The 17,081-nt window shown below is 46.9% G+C and overlaps 1 protein-coding gene across 6 annotated transcripts in view; it reads right to left on the bottom strand.

The window, feature by feature from the left end:
* ACOXL (acyl-CoA oxidase like) overlaps positions 1–15,394 on the bottom strand; it is a 359,193-nt gene extending 343,799 nt beyond the window's left edge. For all 6 annotated transcript variants that reach the window (XR_014051963.1, XR_014051964.1, XM_081484832.1 and 3 more), the window contains exon 1: positions 15,200–15,394. Coding sequence is in view for 4 of the 6 variants with exons in the window: in XM_081484832.1 (XP_081340958.1) it covers positions 15,200–15,321 (122 nt within the window). In the remaining 2 variants the exon portion in view is untranslated. The remainder of the gene's footprint in view (positions 1–15,199) is intronic.
* Positions 15,395–17,081: the final 1,687 nt, after the last annotated feature.

Genomic DNA, 17,081 nt, shown 5'->3' with positions numbered 1-17,081 from the left:
ATTTTGGCCAATGTACCACGGTTCTGTAAGATGGTAAGAGGGTGATGGGGACTCTCTGTATTATTTCTTCAGCTTTCCTATCAATTGAAAACTATTTCAAAATAAAAAGTCCATTTTAAAAACAGACAAGTGTTAAGAAGAGAGGATATATGAAAAAAGAAGGGATATACGTATGAAAAAAAATGAAAGTGTTAGTCGCTCAGTGGTGTCTGACTCTTTGCGACCCCATGGACTATAGAGCCTGCCAGGCTGTTCTGTCCATGGAATTCTCCAGGCAAGAATACTGGAGCGGGGCTTCCCTGGTGACTCAGTGGTAAAGAATCCGCCTGCCAATGCAGGAGACATGGGCTCAATCCCTGATCCAGGAAGATCCCACACACCTCGGATCGTGCACAGCAACAATTGAGCCTGTGCTCTAGAGCCCAGGAACTGCAACTACTGAGCCCGGCACCCCAGAGTCTGTGCTCTGCAAAAAGGAGCCTGAACACAGCAACTAGAGCGTAGCCCACACTCACCACCACCAGAGAAAAGCCCTCACAGCCACGAAGACCCACCACAGCCATAAATAAACAAATTATTAAAAAAAGAACACTGGAGCAGGTAGCCATTCCCTTCTCTGGGGGATCTTCCTGACCCAGGGATCAAACCCAGGTCTCCTGCATCGCAGGCAGATTCTTTATTGTCTGAGCCACCAGGGAAGCCCTGGTGTATATGTACATATGTATGTATGTGTATATACATATATATATACGAGTGATTCATTTAACAGTGTACTGTTAGCTGCACAGTAGACGCTAACACAATATTGTAAAGCAACTAGACTTCAATAAAAATTAACTTTAAAATAGAATAAAAAGAGACAACAAGCAAGACAACAACACCACCAAAAAAAGACCTTTCTGTATTAAAACACATACACACACGCAAATCATTTTTAAAAAGCAGTGGTGGGTGTTCTTCTCCAACTCCAAATCAAAATCAGTTTTGGTCTAGGGAAAAGCACACCTTCAGAAACCCAATTTGAATGCTCATGACAAAGGACATCCCTGGTGCCCGACCTTTGATCACCATGTGTCTCCATGCAACACAGACGTTCTAGAATGAAAAACTAACAAGAACTTGAAAACCAACCCTGGTTTCCCAGGAGTGCTCTGCTCCAATAATCCACACCTTTCTCCTGGTCTCTTTGGCAATCTGCTTCTGGAGACACCTCCAGCTCAGCCCCGAATAAACTCTCTCTTCTCTCTGAAAATAGCAATAATCAAAAATGCTTCATCTTGGAGAAATCAAAAGCTTTCCAGATAAGCAAAAGTTAAGAGAATTTAGCACCACCAAACCAGCTTTACAACAAATGCTGAAGGAAATTTTTTAGACAGGAAACACAAAAGAAGGAAAAGACCTACAGAAAACAAACCCAAAACAATTAAGAAAATGGTAATAGGATCATACATATCGATAATCACCTTAAATGTACATGGATTAAATGCACCAACCAAAAAACACAGACTGGCTGGGCAGATGAAAACTGTCCATGTATGCACCTCCACTGACCACATCACTCTGCTTGACTCCCTAAATTGTATGTAATTATTTTATACTGTTAAGTTACTCATGTTCCCATTATGGCTTGCAATTGTAATTATCTTTTAATTTTTGTCTGGCTGATAAAAATATCACTCCAACTGATATTCATCTTTCACTACCGTGAAAAAAAACCACCCCAAAATGCTCTATCTTTATTAAAAATCGAGGTGTACCCCACTGCGAGCACATAGGACCCCCCAGAGGCAGCCAGCACAGGGCCCATCGCCTTCTAGCAAACATTGTGATCACAACTCGACCTCTGACCCCCAAATCTCGGCACCACCCCATGAACCCCACACACAGCCTGGTGAATGAGTAGACATGAATGAAAAAGAAACTGTTGAATCATCTTGTGGTAACTGTCAAAGGCTGAAGGCCCAGAGCCAGCAGGCGCCTGAGAAGATGCAAAGGGGGTGGTTTCTAAGCGCTGCGGTTTAATGTAGGCTGTGAAGTTCCCTCAACTGGGAAGATGTCCAAAACTTCGTTCGGATTTTTGCATAACATCTTATGAAAAAACCCGAATGAACTTCTGGCCAACCCAATGCCTTGGCTGATGAGCAAAGTACAGAGGTTGCAGGTGGAAAAAAAAGGCTATGAAGATGGAGAGGAAAGGGAAGAAGAGGGAGGAAAGTCCTTCCTTGAAGACAAAAACCTCACAGGAATTCCTGAAGGAGGCAGTTCTAGACCCCATCCTTGCATCCTGGGCCCCCACCAAGTGACCGAGTAACGGATGGAAGGGAACCTCCCCCTCCATCCTGGGTTTTCCCCTTCCTTCCTGAGCTTTTGCTAAAGCACTTGCGCCACGTCTATGCTCAAAAGAAGCCAGGCCAGTTCCCACCCTCAAAGGGCTTGGAGCCCAGCATGGAAGACAAAGCAAGAGGAAGAGGGGCCCTGCAGGAAGTTCACGTGTTATCATCAGACCTCAAGTGCCTGGACGGGGTGTTCCCTCCCTGGGATGGCCTGGTGGTTTTCTGGAATGGAGAGCTTCAGGTTCAGCAATTACCTTTACTGGGCTCGGTCGAGAGAAGCCGAGAGAAGGCAGAGCAGCAAGAACCCAGTGGGTGTGCAGGACAGGCTGAGGAGTGGGGTGTCTGTGTGCAGAGAGAGGAAGTCCGGGGGAGGGAGGGAGCGACAAGGGGAGGGAAGGAGGAAAGGGGTGGAAGGTGAGCAGGAAGGAAGCCAAGGGGGAGACAGGGCTGAGGGAGCGGCAGGTAGGAACAGATACAGTCTCGCAAGATGAAAACACAAACTGTCACCAGACTCGGGCGTGTCTGTCATCAGGTGGAGGCACATGGCGCAGACTGCTGCCGGTGGCTCTTCCTCCTCCACCAGGATCCTGGGGGTGCTTGTCAGCCCACCCCAAGGGCAGCTCCTGATTGGTCCAGGTCACCACTCGGATCTCAACCTCCAGGATGCTGATTGGCTGAGAAATGAGACCTGAAGCTTCAAAACAAGGGGGGTTGCTTTTTAGGGTGCACATGAGAGGTGCTGATGGGAGTGCCCCTGTTGCTGTTCAGTTGCTCAGTTGTGTCCGACTCTTTGTGACCCCATGGACTGCAGCACGCCAGGCTTACCTGTTCTCCACTATCTCCCAGAGTTTACTCAAACTTCTGTCCTTTGAGTCGGTGATGCCATCCAACCATCTCATCCTCTGTCGTCCCCTTCTCCCAATCTCAGTCTTTCCCAGCATCAGGGTCTTTTCCAATGAGTCGGGTCTTTTCCAATGAGTCAGCTCTTTGCATCAGGTAGCCAAAGTATTGGAGCTTTAGCTTCAGCATCAGTCCTTCCAATGAATATTCAGGGTTGATTTTCTTTAGGATTGGTTTAATTTCCTTGCTGTCCAAGGGACTCTCAAGAGTCTTCTCCAGCATCAGTCTGAAAACATCGATTCTTTGGCACTCAGCCTTCTTTTTGGCCCCTGAGAGATTAGCTAAGAAAGCAAGGATGGGTTTGTGGCCAACAGGTCAGGGTCTTGGAGGAGGCCCAGCCCCATGGTCTACAAGTATAATCAGGCCTGACTCCCTCCTAAGGTCATACTCTGACCACAGGATGGTGGTGTCTGCTGGCCTATGGGGCTCCTTGTATCCAACTACAGTGACACCTTTGGTGACTCAAAGGATGTCTTTGGAGCAACCTTGTGTGCATGTGCGCTGCATGCTCAGTCATGTCTGACTCTGTGACCCCATGGACTGTAGCCCACCAGGCTCCTCTGTCCATGGGATTTCACAGGCAAGAATACTCGAGTGGGTTGCCGTTTCTTTCCCCAGGGGATCTTCCTGACCCAGGGATCAAACCTGCATCTCCTGCATTGGCAGGAAGATTCTTTACCACTGCGCCACCTGAATATTGTTGTCATTGTTTAGTCGCTAAGTTGTGTCCAACTTTTTGCAACCCCATAGACTGTAGCACACCCAGCTTCCCTGTCCTTCACTGTCCTTCCCTGTCCTTCCAGGAGTTTTCTCAGATTCGTGTCCATTGAGTTGGTGATGCTATCTAAAGATCTCATCCTCTGCCGCCCTCTTCTCCTTTTGCCTTCAATCTTTCCCAGCATCAGGGTCTTTTTCTGAACATTACTGTACACAAACTCACAGTAGAAGATCTAGAGGGAAAATCCATCATTTTCAACAACAGATCCATTCACCGGGTGTGTACGATGCACCCTTAGTGAGTTAAACATGCACAGGAGCCAGGGTCCCCTGCTGGACCCTGAGAGCTACCTGTCCACCTACCTGTCCATTTACAGGTAAATGGGAATGTGGAAAACGGCCATGGAGATTCCCTCAGGGGCCAATGATCCCCTGGACTTCAGGGCCTGGGATCCCCAAAGGGCCAAGTGGAGATCAGCACCCTCCTATGGCTCCCAGGAGTGGGTGGGGAGAGATCCTGGGATTCTAGGGTACCCCGTGATGTATAAGTTCTCACAATAAGCCCATGTGTGAATACTCAGTCACTCAGGCATGTCCAACTCTTTGTGAGCCCATGGACTGTAGCCTACCAGGCTCCTCTATCCATGGAATCCTCCAAGTAAGAATACTGGTGTGGGTTGCCATTTCCTTCTCCAGGGGATCTTCCTGACCAGCCACGGATTGAACCTGCAACTCCCATATCTCCTGAATTGGCAGGAAAATTCTTTACCACTGTGCCACCTGGAAAGCCCCACAATAAGCCAGTAGATAGTGTCAAAAGAAATAGAGGTTTGCACGTGGTCCATAGAGCTGTTGCTGTGAAGAGAAGGGTGAATAATCACTAATCAGCAATGCCGTCTCCTTTTGTCATAGTAAGATCCCCCTTGTGACAGTCACAGCTACGTAAGAATCAGTCTGTGCTCCTGGAATCAACCCACCAGCAAAGCATTACTCACGGAGAGAAAACCGAGTACAGATGTTGTCACTTGGACATCATTGTAAAGCAGAGGATGGACAGAAGGGAACTTAGAAAGACAAGCGATGCTATTAAAACTCAGTGCAACAAGGTAAATAAGAATAAAAACATATCCACACGGACAAGCAGTCACAGAAGAATCTCAGCTCTCTAGGAGGGAGAGAAGGGGGCAGAGGATTGTGGGAGGACACCCCCCCCCACCGCCCCCGGCCAAGAACAGCATCAGTTCTGAGATCTCTAGACACAGTCAGAATGACCTCGGTTAGAAAATAGGCCCGCTTGCCTCCAAAGTCGCAGCCCCTCTGCAGCAACAAGCAATGAGTACCCATGACCCTAGCCTTTCTACATAGACGTTGGTTTCTCTCATGCAAAACACTCTTTTGGAATCAGTCAGCAAGTCTCTGCCCAGAAAAGCCAAGGTATTGTCCAACTTCAGATCCAACTCATGGCCAGAGGAACATGGAAGGCACTTAACAGGCAGCATTAAGTGCCCTACTCAAGGCAAGAATGCCTGACCTGGCTTCCCAGGTGCCCTTCCCAGCCATCCTTCACTCCCTGCAATGACCCAGAGGCCCAGGAGGAAGCCGAGGAAGGGTGCCCAGCACTGTCTGTCCCACACGGGCTTTCCCTTTCCTGGGCCACATCACCCCACTTTGTCTTTAGCAGGCTCCCACTCCCACCCCCACCCACGTGGTTCTGCTGGGTGACCCAGCCCAGTGGCCATGTCAAGAAAAGGCAACAGCAGTGGCTAGATGGGCCAGTGAGGGTGGCCTGGACCAGGCCAGAAACCAAGAAGAGTCCCTCCCTTCCAGCCTGGCTGCTGAGCGGTGGGACATGCACTCAAAGCTTCAAAGGCCACAAGGCAGCCAGAGTTCATCTGGACGTGAGGCAAGCAGAGCTGAGGACCCTGACAGCGTCACCCCAGCTCCTGCCTTTCAGCCTCCGCACCCAAAACCAAGGTAAGCTGTGTTTTTCTGTCTCTGCAACTGAAACTAAAGTGAAATAAAAGCAAACTAATTGGGGTGCTTTTGGTTAAGAACCACAAGTTTGGTTGAAACCCAACTCACAGTGGCCTGAACCATAAAGGGGACTTACTGCTTCACGGAACTGGAGATGGGGAACACAGTGCAGGCTTCAGGGCACATTTGACTCTGTGGCTTAATCATGTTATCAGAATGTGGAGTCTCTCCACTTTGCCTCTCTGAGTCATTTCCTCCTAGGGCTGGCTTCCCTGTTGGTGACAAAATGGCTGCACACCTGTCAGCCTCACATTCAGACTCCACTCTATCCAAAATGAGAGGGTCTGCCCATCCAACAGATCTCTCAAATAAGCAAGGAAGCATCTTTTCCTGGACCCCTCAGAGACCTCCCTTCCTATTTCATTGGCTGAAATCAGATCATGTGACTATTCCTGTACCAACTTGAGGAGTAACTCTGCGGCAAATAAGGAAGTGGGACTTCCCTGGTGGCTCAGATCATAAAGAACCTGCCTGCAAAGCAGGAGACCCCGATCCTTGGGTCGGGAAGATTCCCTGGAGGAGGGCATGGCAACAGACTCCAGTATTCTTGCCTGGAGAATTCCATGGACAGAGGAGCCCAGTGGGCTACAGTCCATGGGGTCGCAAAGAGTCTGACACAACTGAGCAAGTAATACTAACGAGGAAACAAAAAACGACTTCTGCACAATCTTCTCAAAGGAAAGTTCTCACGTTAAGTTAGTAAACATAATTTATTGACTGTAATTCAAACCCTGCAAATCCCACCTCTATCCTATCTCTCTCCTCTCCTCTCTAAAGAAAAGGAAGATAGAACCATGCCCTTTTTGTTTAAGGATTTTTTTATATGAACCATTTTAAAGTCTTTATTGAATTTGTCACAATATTGCTTCTGTTTTATGCTTTGGTTTTTTGGCCACAAGACATGTCGGATCTTAGGTCCCTGACCAGAGATCAAACCTGCACCCCTGCATTGGAAGGTGAAGTCTTAACCACTGGACCACCAGGGAAGTCCCAAACTATGCCCTTTATAGGGCTTCCCTGGTGGCTCAGACGGTAAAGAATCTGCCTGCAATGTGGGAGACCTGAGTTCAATCCCTGGGTCGGGAAGATCCCCTGGAGGAGGGAATGGCAACCCACTCCAGCATTCTTGCCTGGAGAATCCCATGGACAGAGGAGCCTGGAGGGCTACAGTCCATGGGGTCACAAAGAGTTGGACACGACTGAGTGACTAAGCACACCAGCATGCCCTTTATAAACTTCATTATTATCACGAGAGTCAGATGAACAATCAAATATAAAAAGCATGTAACCAACTGCACTCCTTGAGTAGAGCCCTGTGAGGGGGAAGCAGGACCAATGAATCTCCTGACCTTTTACTGGCACGAGTTTTAGTACCTTTCTCTAGATCTCTCTTTCTCTCAGTTGCTCTTGGTCACTGCCTCTCTTTCTTTCTGCCAGTATCCTGAGGAGGCACTCTTGGTTATTAACAGCTCATTTTTTTTTCTTCCAACTGTTGGTCCAACCAGAAAACAATTCTGCTTTTTACAACCATAATTGGGAGGTAACAGTCTGAATCATCATCTTAAAACTGTGATCAACACCTTCATCCAGTCAGGGAACCAGCACAATGACAGTAACCGAAAACCACGCCCATGTGTTCCCCTCCCATCTCTCAGCCTTCACCTGCCAACCCTTTTAAATCTTGGTTTAGCATTCCTTTACTTTCATTTTATAGAGTTTCTCACATATCCAGGTATATCTAAAGAGCATGTGCTCAGTTGCTAAGCTGTGTCTGACTCTTTGTGACCCCGTGGACTGCACCTCGCCAGGTTCCCCTGCCCATGGGATTTTCCAGGCAGGAACACTGGAGTGGGTTGCTGTTTCCTCCTCCAGTGGGCTACAGAGTATATTGTTAGCATAATTTATGCTAACTTTATTAAAAAAAAGGGGGGGTGGGAATCAGCACACCAACGTTCATAGTAGCACTATTCACAGTAGCCTGGACACCAAAGCAACCAAAGTGTCCATCAACAGGTGAATGGATAAAGAAGATGTGGAGCATATACATATATGGGTATATATGGATGGACTTGGAAATTATCATACTAAGTGAAGTAAGTCAAAAAGAGAAAGACAAATATCATGTGATATCACTTATTTGTGAAATCTAAAAAAAGTACAAATCAACTTATTTACAAAACAAAGACAGACTCACAGATACAGAAGACAAATTTATGGTTGCCAAAGAAGAAAAGGGATAGGAAAAGGATAAATTAGAAGTTTGGGATTAGCAGATACAAACTACTATATATAATATACATAAACAACAAGGTCCTACTATATAGCACAGGAAACTATATTCAATCTCTTGTAATAAACCATTATGAAAAAGAATATATATATATTACTTTGCTGCACACCAGTAACTAACACAACACTGTAAATCAACTCTACTTCAATAAGGAAAAAACCCTAGTCTTTAGCAAGATTGACATTCATAACACAGTATCACTGTCCATACTCGCTATACTGTGCCAGCTATCAGTCACCTTTAAACAACATCCCTCTTATTCCTCCTACCACCAATCCCTGGTAACCACAATTCTATTCTGTTTTTATGAGTTCACAGCTTTTTAAAATTTCATACAGAAGAGGAGCTTAGTTTTCTAATCAGCGTAAAGTCACACATGGAGGAGACCAGCTCACCAGCCATCCTTTCAGGCACCCGGGCTTATTACCTGTCCTTCATTCTCTATACACCCCCCCTCAGGGACTAACCCTGACCAAAACAAAACACTAATGCTAATCTGCCCTGGAAAGGAAGGTTCTCTCTGATCAAGAAAGTCTGGGCCCAAGAACCCTGCTTGTTTACAGCCAGTATTTACTCATATGACTCACTTCACTCCTATTTTGAACAAACACCCAAGGTTGACTAGACATTTAACAAAAGCCTCAAACACGAAAAACAGAGGTCAAAAGTACAAAGGGGAAAAAAGGAACTCAAGAAACAGAGACAAGGCAGAAAATAGAAAGAAACATCTCAAAAATTACCATCAAGTATTCCCAAGAAATAAGCCACTTGGCAACCAGAAAACAAGAACAGATGCGATAGAAAAGGAACGAGAAATTTTGAAAATTATGATAGTAGTTATTTAAAATGACTCAAGAGAAGTTGGAAGATAAAGTTAAGAAAGACTGCCAGAAAAAAAATGAAAAGGTAAAGAGATGAAAAACAAGAAAGAAAAGATTAGGAAACTAGAAGACAAGCCCCAGAGGTTTGACAGCTGAATCAGAGTTCAAATAAGAGAGCAATGAAAATAGTTGAAGAACACTAGTTTCCAGATTGAAAGAGCCCCTGGCACGCCCCCAACAACGAAAGAGAAAGAGACCAACATCAAGTCACAACACAGTAAAATTCGATAAAGCTAGTGCTAAAAACAAAGTCCTAGAAACTTCCAGGCAGGAGGACGAAAAACAAGTCATATCTTTACATTCTAAAATGCCAAGGTGCAGAAGGCATCGAGTTCCTTAATAACGATGTTGGATATTCAAAGGCATGATGCCTTTAAAATTCTGGGGGAAATTTTATTTCCAGTCTACAATTCTACACCTACACAAATATTCAGCCAATTTTGAGAGTAAATATTTTCAGACATGAAGATCTCAAAAAGTTAATTCTCTGGTATCCTTTCTCAAGAAGCTATTACATGAGAGACTGTCCTGGTTCTCTATGGCTATGGTAATAATGTACCCCAAAACTTAGTGGCTTAAAACAACAATTCTGTATCACTCTACCTCCTACTCTTTCTGTCAGGAACTTGGACACACAGGATCAAGTATTAATAGAGATGGCATGTGTGCTCTTCACAGGTCTGGGGTCCCAGCTTAGATGACATGAATAGCTGGGGGCTGGAGCAGTCAGGAATGGCCAGCATCTCTCTATGGGGCATCTCTTCAAGGACCAGCTTGGGCTTCCTCACAGCATGGCAGCCACAGGCTAGTACAGAACTTTTCACATGGAAGCCAGAGCCTCAAGAGACAGAAGTAGAAGGTACCAGTCAAAGTTACTTCAGACCTGAGCCTAGATACTGGCACCCTGTCACTTCAACCATATCCTGTGGGTCAAAGCAGTCCCAAATCCACCCAGATTTAGGAGAGGGGACACAAAAGCACTCCTCTCAATGGGAATGACATTAAAGAATCTGTGGCCATCTCTAATCCTCCACAAAGAGTAACCAAGAGAAAGCCTGGGAAAACAGAGACTTGACTACAGAGGAGACGAAAGGAAATTCCCCAGATGATGGGGAAGACGATGGTAAAGCCAGTCCAGACTGAAGCCCCGAAGGGAGAACTCCTGGATGGATTTGTCCACAGGGAGGGAAGGGAACAGCAGATACATGACAGGTTTGACCAAACCGTTGTTTTGTTGTTGTTTAGTTGCTAAATCATGTCCAACTCTTTGTGACCCCATAGACTGCAGCTCACCAGGCTCCTTTGTCAATGGGATTCTCCAGGCAAGAATACTGGAGTGGGTTGCCATTTCCTTCTCCAAGAGGATCTTACTGACCCAGGGATTGAACCTGCCTCTCCTGCAAGTCTCCTGCATTGCAGGCAGGTTCTTTACCACTCAGCCACCAGGGAAGCCCCTGACCAAACTGAGAGGATTGTAACTCTTTTGTCTAGAAGTGCGCAGGCCAGTGAGTGACAATTTTATACAAAACTAAGCAAATGAATAAAGGTAGAAATTGTTATCCTAAGAGAACACCAAAAGTTTTCAAAGAAAGGAAATGAAATATGTTATGCTATGGGGCATGGCAGGGAATAACACGTGTAGTCACAGCAGTGTGAACCCTGGATACCAATTTAAGTAAAAATGGGGATGCACTGATTTGTGGGAATAAGGAAAGAAAGTGGGCAGTCATGGGAATCTTCATTTTCTATACTACTAAGTCACTATATGGGCTTCCCTGATGGCTCAGACAGTAAAGAATCTGCCTGCAATGCAGGAGACCGGGTTTAATCCCTGGGTCAGGAAGATCCCCTGGAGAAGAGAGTGGCTACCCACTCCAGTATTCTTGCCTGGGAAATCCCATAAACAGAGGAGTCTGATGGGCTACAGTCCATGGGCTTGCAAAGAGTCAGACACGACTGAGTGACTAACGTTCACACACACATGCATAAATCACTATCTAATCAAGAAGTAGCTCTGTTTATGAATGTTTTAAAGGAAAATAGAGGTAAATGACATAAGAATCCCCTGAAAGACCTGAACGTGTTTGTCAATGAGAAAAGGGAATGAGGGGTGAAGGGGGTGGAATAGGGGTAGATATTTTTCATTCCAAACCTCATAGTGTCTTTTTTGTATTAAGTGGGTTCATACATTGTATTATGAAAATAAAAATAAATTTTAAAAGAGAAAGCTGTAGAACACATAGTACGATTCTGTTTATCCAAGAAAATGTTCACATGTATATGTGAACTCATAGAAAAATAGGAAAAGTAGGAAAAAAACAAACTCTACAACACACTCACACTCATGAACCCCGCCCCCTCCAACACCTACTTGAATTTCAAGGGCCTGGGGATAGGGGACTGGCTACAGGAGGCCTCATATCGCATCTGTGAATCCGTGTCTGGCGTTAGTCATTCAGTCATATCCGACTCTTTGCCACCCCATGGACTGTAGCCCGCCAGGCTCCTCTTGAATACTGGAGAGGGTTGCCATGCCCTCCTCCAGGGGATCTTCCCAACCCAGGAATCAAACCTGGGTCTCCTGCATCACAGGCAGATTCTTTACCATCTGAGCCACCAGCGAGTCTTATTTCTGGCCTCTCATGGAGCCTTTTACTGTAGCAGAAGGTTAAAAACATCAAGAAGTCAGGTCACTGTCTTTGAACACAGGATAAGATCAAATCTGATAGTACAAGGTGAACTTTCAAGCCGATACTAGGATCTTTAATCACTGGGGGCAAAAAAAAAAAAAAAAAAAACGGTATGAAATTTAAGCTCCTATTACAGCTCTGAAATTATGAAGTCAATAAACAAGAACTGGAGAGAGTGGAAAAGTGTTTGTTAGAGTAATGGGGTTTGTATCTTTTTCCCCCCACTTTTTCTTTTTAGGTGTCATACCACAGCCAGCATTAATGAAAAGCCATTCAAGCGTTTCTCATTTAAGCCAGCAGCACAGATGTTATCCTCTTTCTGCAGATGGAAACTCAGAAAGGGAAAATCTCACTTGATGACAATCACACAGGTAATATGTTGCTGTTTGGCTTTCCAACTCCGGCCTGCCTTTCCCTCCGTCCCAAAGCAGACTGCACAATTCACAGCAAAGAATCTTCTACTTGGCCCAAATCAGTGGTTTAGATGTTAGCATTCTTTTCCATCATTTAAACTGCAGTTATCTAAATAAGAAAAGACGAAGAGATGACAGCCCAGGAACTAAACTGAAAAGACACAGGAAGACAGGAAAAGGGACGTGTATAAAGGCAGTGATCCCCAACCTTTTGGGCACCGGGCACCGATTTCATGGAAGGTAATGTTTCCATACACCAAGGAGGAGGGATGGTTTTGAGATGATTCAAGGGCATTACATTTATTGTGCACTTTATCTCTATTATTACTACTTCAGCTCCACCTCAGACCATCAGGCATTAGATCCCAGAGGTTGGGGATCCCTGTATAAAGGGATGTGACAGAACCTAGTATCACTTAAAGCAGCAGGACCTCCTTGCCCTCTTAAAAATTCTTGAGGCCTCCACACAAAAACCCACACATGGATGTTTATAGTAGCTTTATGTACAACTTCCAAAAAGTGAAAGCATCCAAGGTGGACTTCAGTAGTTCAGTTCAGTTCAGTCGCTCAGTAGTGTCTGACTTTTTGCGGCCCCATGAACCGCACACCAGGCCTCCCTGTCCATCACCAACTCCCGGAGTCCACCCAAACCCATGTAGGTGAATGGATAAATAAACTGGTTCATCCAGACAATGGAGCAGCATTCAGCACGAAAAAGAAATGAGCTCTTGGGCCATGAAAAGACATGGAGAAAGCTTAAAGATATATTTCTAAGTGAAATAAGGCAATCTGAAAAGGCTACATACTGTATGACCCCAACTATATGATTCTAAAAAGGCAAAACTATGGAAATAGTGAAAAGATCAGTGGTTGCCAGGGGTGACTGGTGAGGAGAGAAAAACAGAGTGCTGACAATTTTTAGGGCAGTGAAAATACTCTGAATGACACCATAATGATGGGAGCTGTGCTGTGCTCAGTCATGTCTGACTCTTTTGCAACCCCATGCAATGTAGCCCACCAGGTTCCTCTGTCCATGGAATTTTCCAGTCAAGAATACTGGAGTGAGTTCCCATTTCCTCCTCCAGGTGATCTTCCCAATCCAGGGATTGAACCCACGTCTTCTGCATTGGCAGGTGGATTCTTCACTACTGAGCCACCTGGGAAGCCCCTATAATGATGGGTACATGTCATTAAACATTTGTCCAGACCTAGAGGATGTACAACACCAAGAGTGAACTATAACATAAACTGTGGTCTCTGAGTGACTATGATGTACCAACGTAGATTCATCTTTGGCTAAAAAAAAAAAGTCCATTCTGGTGAGTGATGTTGATAATGCAAGAGGCTATGCCTGTGTGGGGACAGGAGGTACTAATATTTGGGAAATTTCTGTACCTTCCTTTCAATTTTGTTATAAACCTAACACTGCTCTTTAAAATTGCCTTTTAAAAAATTATTGGGGTCTGCAAATATCTATGGGTATTTATCATATTAGAAATTATAAAAGAAAAAAATGTTTAAATATTTATTAAATCATTTGAATGTAACAATAATAAACTCATTAAATGTTTACAAAAAGAACTACACTTTTAATTAGAAAAGTGGCATTGTTCTGCATCTTTACAAGTCTTGTTAATGTCTGCCTTAAAATAACTGAATGCTGATCTCTGCTTCTGCAGATACGTTGGGAAATTATACATCCTATAATCTCTGGGAACTACCACTGTACCTTCGTGAGAAAATGAGAATGAAAAGGTCAGTAATTGCTTTGTGTTGTCATTAAAATAATTTCTAACTTGTGAAGCTCCTGGGAAAGTCTTGGGCACCACCAGGAGTCCCTGGATCATGCTTTGAGAACAATAACATAAAGAAGAGGGTGTGAGAGAGGGGGGAAAGGACAAGGTGGGGAGACAAGGGCACACCCACCATCTCACACCTGTCACCTCCCCTAAGCCCGGCCCCCCCCCCCACCAGTTACCTCCAGTGCAGAAACCACAGCTTCCTCCCCAAGGATGACCTGCTTTTATTCAGAGCATCTCCTCCTTCAGCCTAGCTCATCCTTGAGACAGAAACATGGGCTAACTAGTTAATCTTCCTTCAGAACATACTGGTGTTTTTTAACTGGGGCTTTCTTAAATTAAAACTCCAAAGCCTGATTCTAAAAGTGGGCTTATCAGACGACCTGAGATGGGGTGAGCCACCCAGCAGAGTGCAGGAGAAAGTCCCCAAGGAGACACAGGGCTGGTCCTTGGGTCATTTTCTCCGTCTGCAAACTTAGGCTGCACCAAGCCCTCTGTCCACTTTTCTGGGCTGTGCTGCCATCAAATGACTTCTGGGCCTGAATCCAGCTTACAACCCAAGCACCCCAGCCGCTGTTCGCCGCCCCTCCGCACACCCGGACTCCGCGAGGCCCCTGGGAGTCCGCAGCACGCCAGCAACCAGATACGACCCCGGGCAGAGTCAGTTCATCCCTGTGCAGGGAAAATGCCCTCACTTCCCAGCAGGCACGACCCGGGATAACGCTGTTCTGCCCCGCTTTCCGCGCTTCTGTTCCAGACCAGGCGGCACGGTGGCCCTGGGGGCGCTCCACGCCTGCTCCAACCCGGTTTTCTGCCCCCTCTCCCGGCAAGGGGTGACACCCAAAGGCGGGGACTCAAGAAACAGATTAGGAAATAGGTTTATAAGCTACCACTCTGGGCCAAGCATCCCGTCCGCCGCTGCGGGGCGCACTCGTTCATCCCTACTCTCCGTGTAGGGGGAGCGCGGTAGGCAGAGTACACCTTCGGAGGACCACGAAGTCGCTGGCTCTGCTGCGTCCGCAGGACTGGGGCGGGCAGTCCATCTTCTGTCAGGTCGGGAGGGACCTGTTTTCGGGCGCAGCACGCACACCCCAGCTCGCCCTGCCCGGGGTGCACCGCGCGGTGCCCTCGGGGACGCGTACCTGGGCCGGAAGAGCGGACAGCTGCCCAGGAGCCCGCGCAGCTCGTTTTTGAGGCTCCAGAACTCGCCGTCCAGGTAACGGTGCAAGGATGAGTCCTCGAGCCCCAGGTCCGCCGGCTCCATTGTGCCGTCGGGCCTCTGGCGCCTCTATGGGGCCGCTTCCCCGTGCGCCTCCTCCCGCGGCCGGCACGCGGGCGGGCTCCGGAGCGCACGTCCCCTCCTCTCCGCCCCGCTGGCCAGTCTCCTCCCTCCTCCGCCGCTTGCCCCTCCCTCCCGCGCGCTGGCCCTACCCAGACGCTGCTCTCCTGGGCCCCAAGTGAAGAAAGAAAGGTCCAAGGAGTCTGGGCTCTTACAATGGTCTCCCCTCCCGGCCTTGCTCTGGGGCTGGAGTTCCTGCTGCCTGTGCCCCCGGCTCAGTTGTCCCTCCAGTCGGTGGACCACAAGAACCCTAGTATTAGAACCCTAGAGGGGACACTGGTCTGTAGACACCGGGGCCTGGCTGCTCAGAGCTGAGGCATCTTACAGAGCGACCTCCTGTGTCAGCAGCCTCTGCGCCCAAGATCCAGGATGGCCTGGCCCGTGCTGTGGCCCCAGGTCAGCTGCAGCTTGGCATTCCAGCGAGCTTTAATATTACTGTAATCTGGGGGGGGGGGCCCGGGGCTACAGGGTAGCTGGGAGATGCAGACAGAACAGTGAACAAACATGAACTCATCTCCCAGAATCCCCCTTCTGTTGTTCTAACAAGTGACAAACATTCATTCCTTTCCTCTAAGTCTCATTTACTTTACTGATTCTCCTTTTAAGTAGAAAGGGAATGTTAGTTGTTTCCTTCCAAAGACCACTGGGCTGGGGAGATGACTGTTGCGGAGTGTGGTGTAGTTGGCCCTTGGGTCTCTGCCTGCTGTCATTAGGTTAATGAATATCATCTGTATTGGTTTCCTTCTTGTTGCTCAGTCCTAAGCCTTGTCCCACTCTTTCTGACCCCATTGACTGCAGCACGCCAGGCTTCCCTGTCCTTCACTATCTCCCGGAGTTTGCTCAAACTCATGTCCGTTAAATTGGTGATGCCATCAACCATCTCATCTTCTGTCACTCCCTTCTCCTCCTGCCCTCAATCTTTCCCAGCATCGGGGTCTTTTCCAGTGAGTCAGCTCTTCACATCAGGTGGCCAAAGTACTGGAGCTTCAGCTTCAGCATGAGTCCTTCCAGTGAATATTCAGGGTTGATTTCCTTTAGGATGGACTGGTTGGATCTCCTTGCTGTCCAGGAGGTTTTTAGCTCTCTATTTTCATGGTGCTGTGTGAGCCAAGGACTGTCCTGAGGCCTGGAGCCCCCGTGCCCCTCTTCTCCTGAGGATTCTGGAGCCTGGGCAATCCCTGGGGCCTGCCTGGAGCCACAGCTCTGCTTTAGCTGATGGTCTCGCCCTTCCAGTTCACCGGAGCCTGTGTTTGCTGTGAGGGTTGGTGTGCTGTGAGAGTTGGTGTGCTGGGAGGGTGCTGTCAGGAGGGGTGCCCCCAGTTGCACACAAGCCCTTGCTGTGAACCTGCTTCTGCCCAAAGGCCTGCCCTGGAGCCTGACCTGCCCCAAATTTATCTGTGACTGATCTTCTGACCTTAGATAAGAAACTTCACCTCTCTTACTTTGAATTCCTTCATCTGAAAACTTGTGGCTAATATGACCTACATTGTTTTAAAGACTGTAATTATGTATCCATAATGTTTGCCTCATATTAGGTGCTTTGTGATAGTCACTAGGTTCTGTGGGATTATTTAAATGGTGGACATATTCCACAATGACTGTAGAAAATCTGAATAGAATATTCATTGTAGATTTCTCAAAAAAAAAACCTCCCTCTCCTTATAAGGACACCAGTCAATGGGTTG

This window comes from Giraffa tippelskirchi, chromosome 4 (assembly GCF_054371585.1).
Source record: "Giraffa tippelskirchi isolate mGirTip1 chromosome 4, T2T-mGirTip1v1.2.pri, whole genome shotgun sequence".
Taxonomy (NCBI): Eukaryota; Metazoa; Chordata; class Mammalia; order Artiodactyla; family Giraffidae; genus Giraffa; species Giraffa tippelskirchi.
The sequence above is the reverse complement of the archived record's forward strand: the minus strand, read 5'-3'. Positions and strand labels throughout refer to the sequence as shown.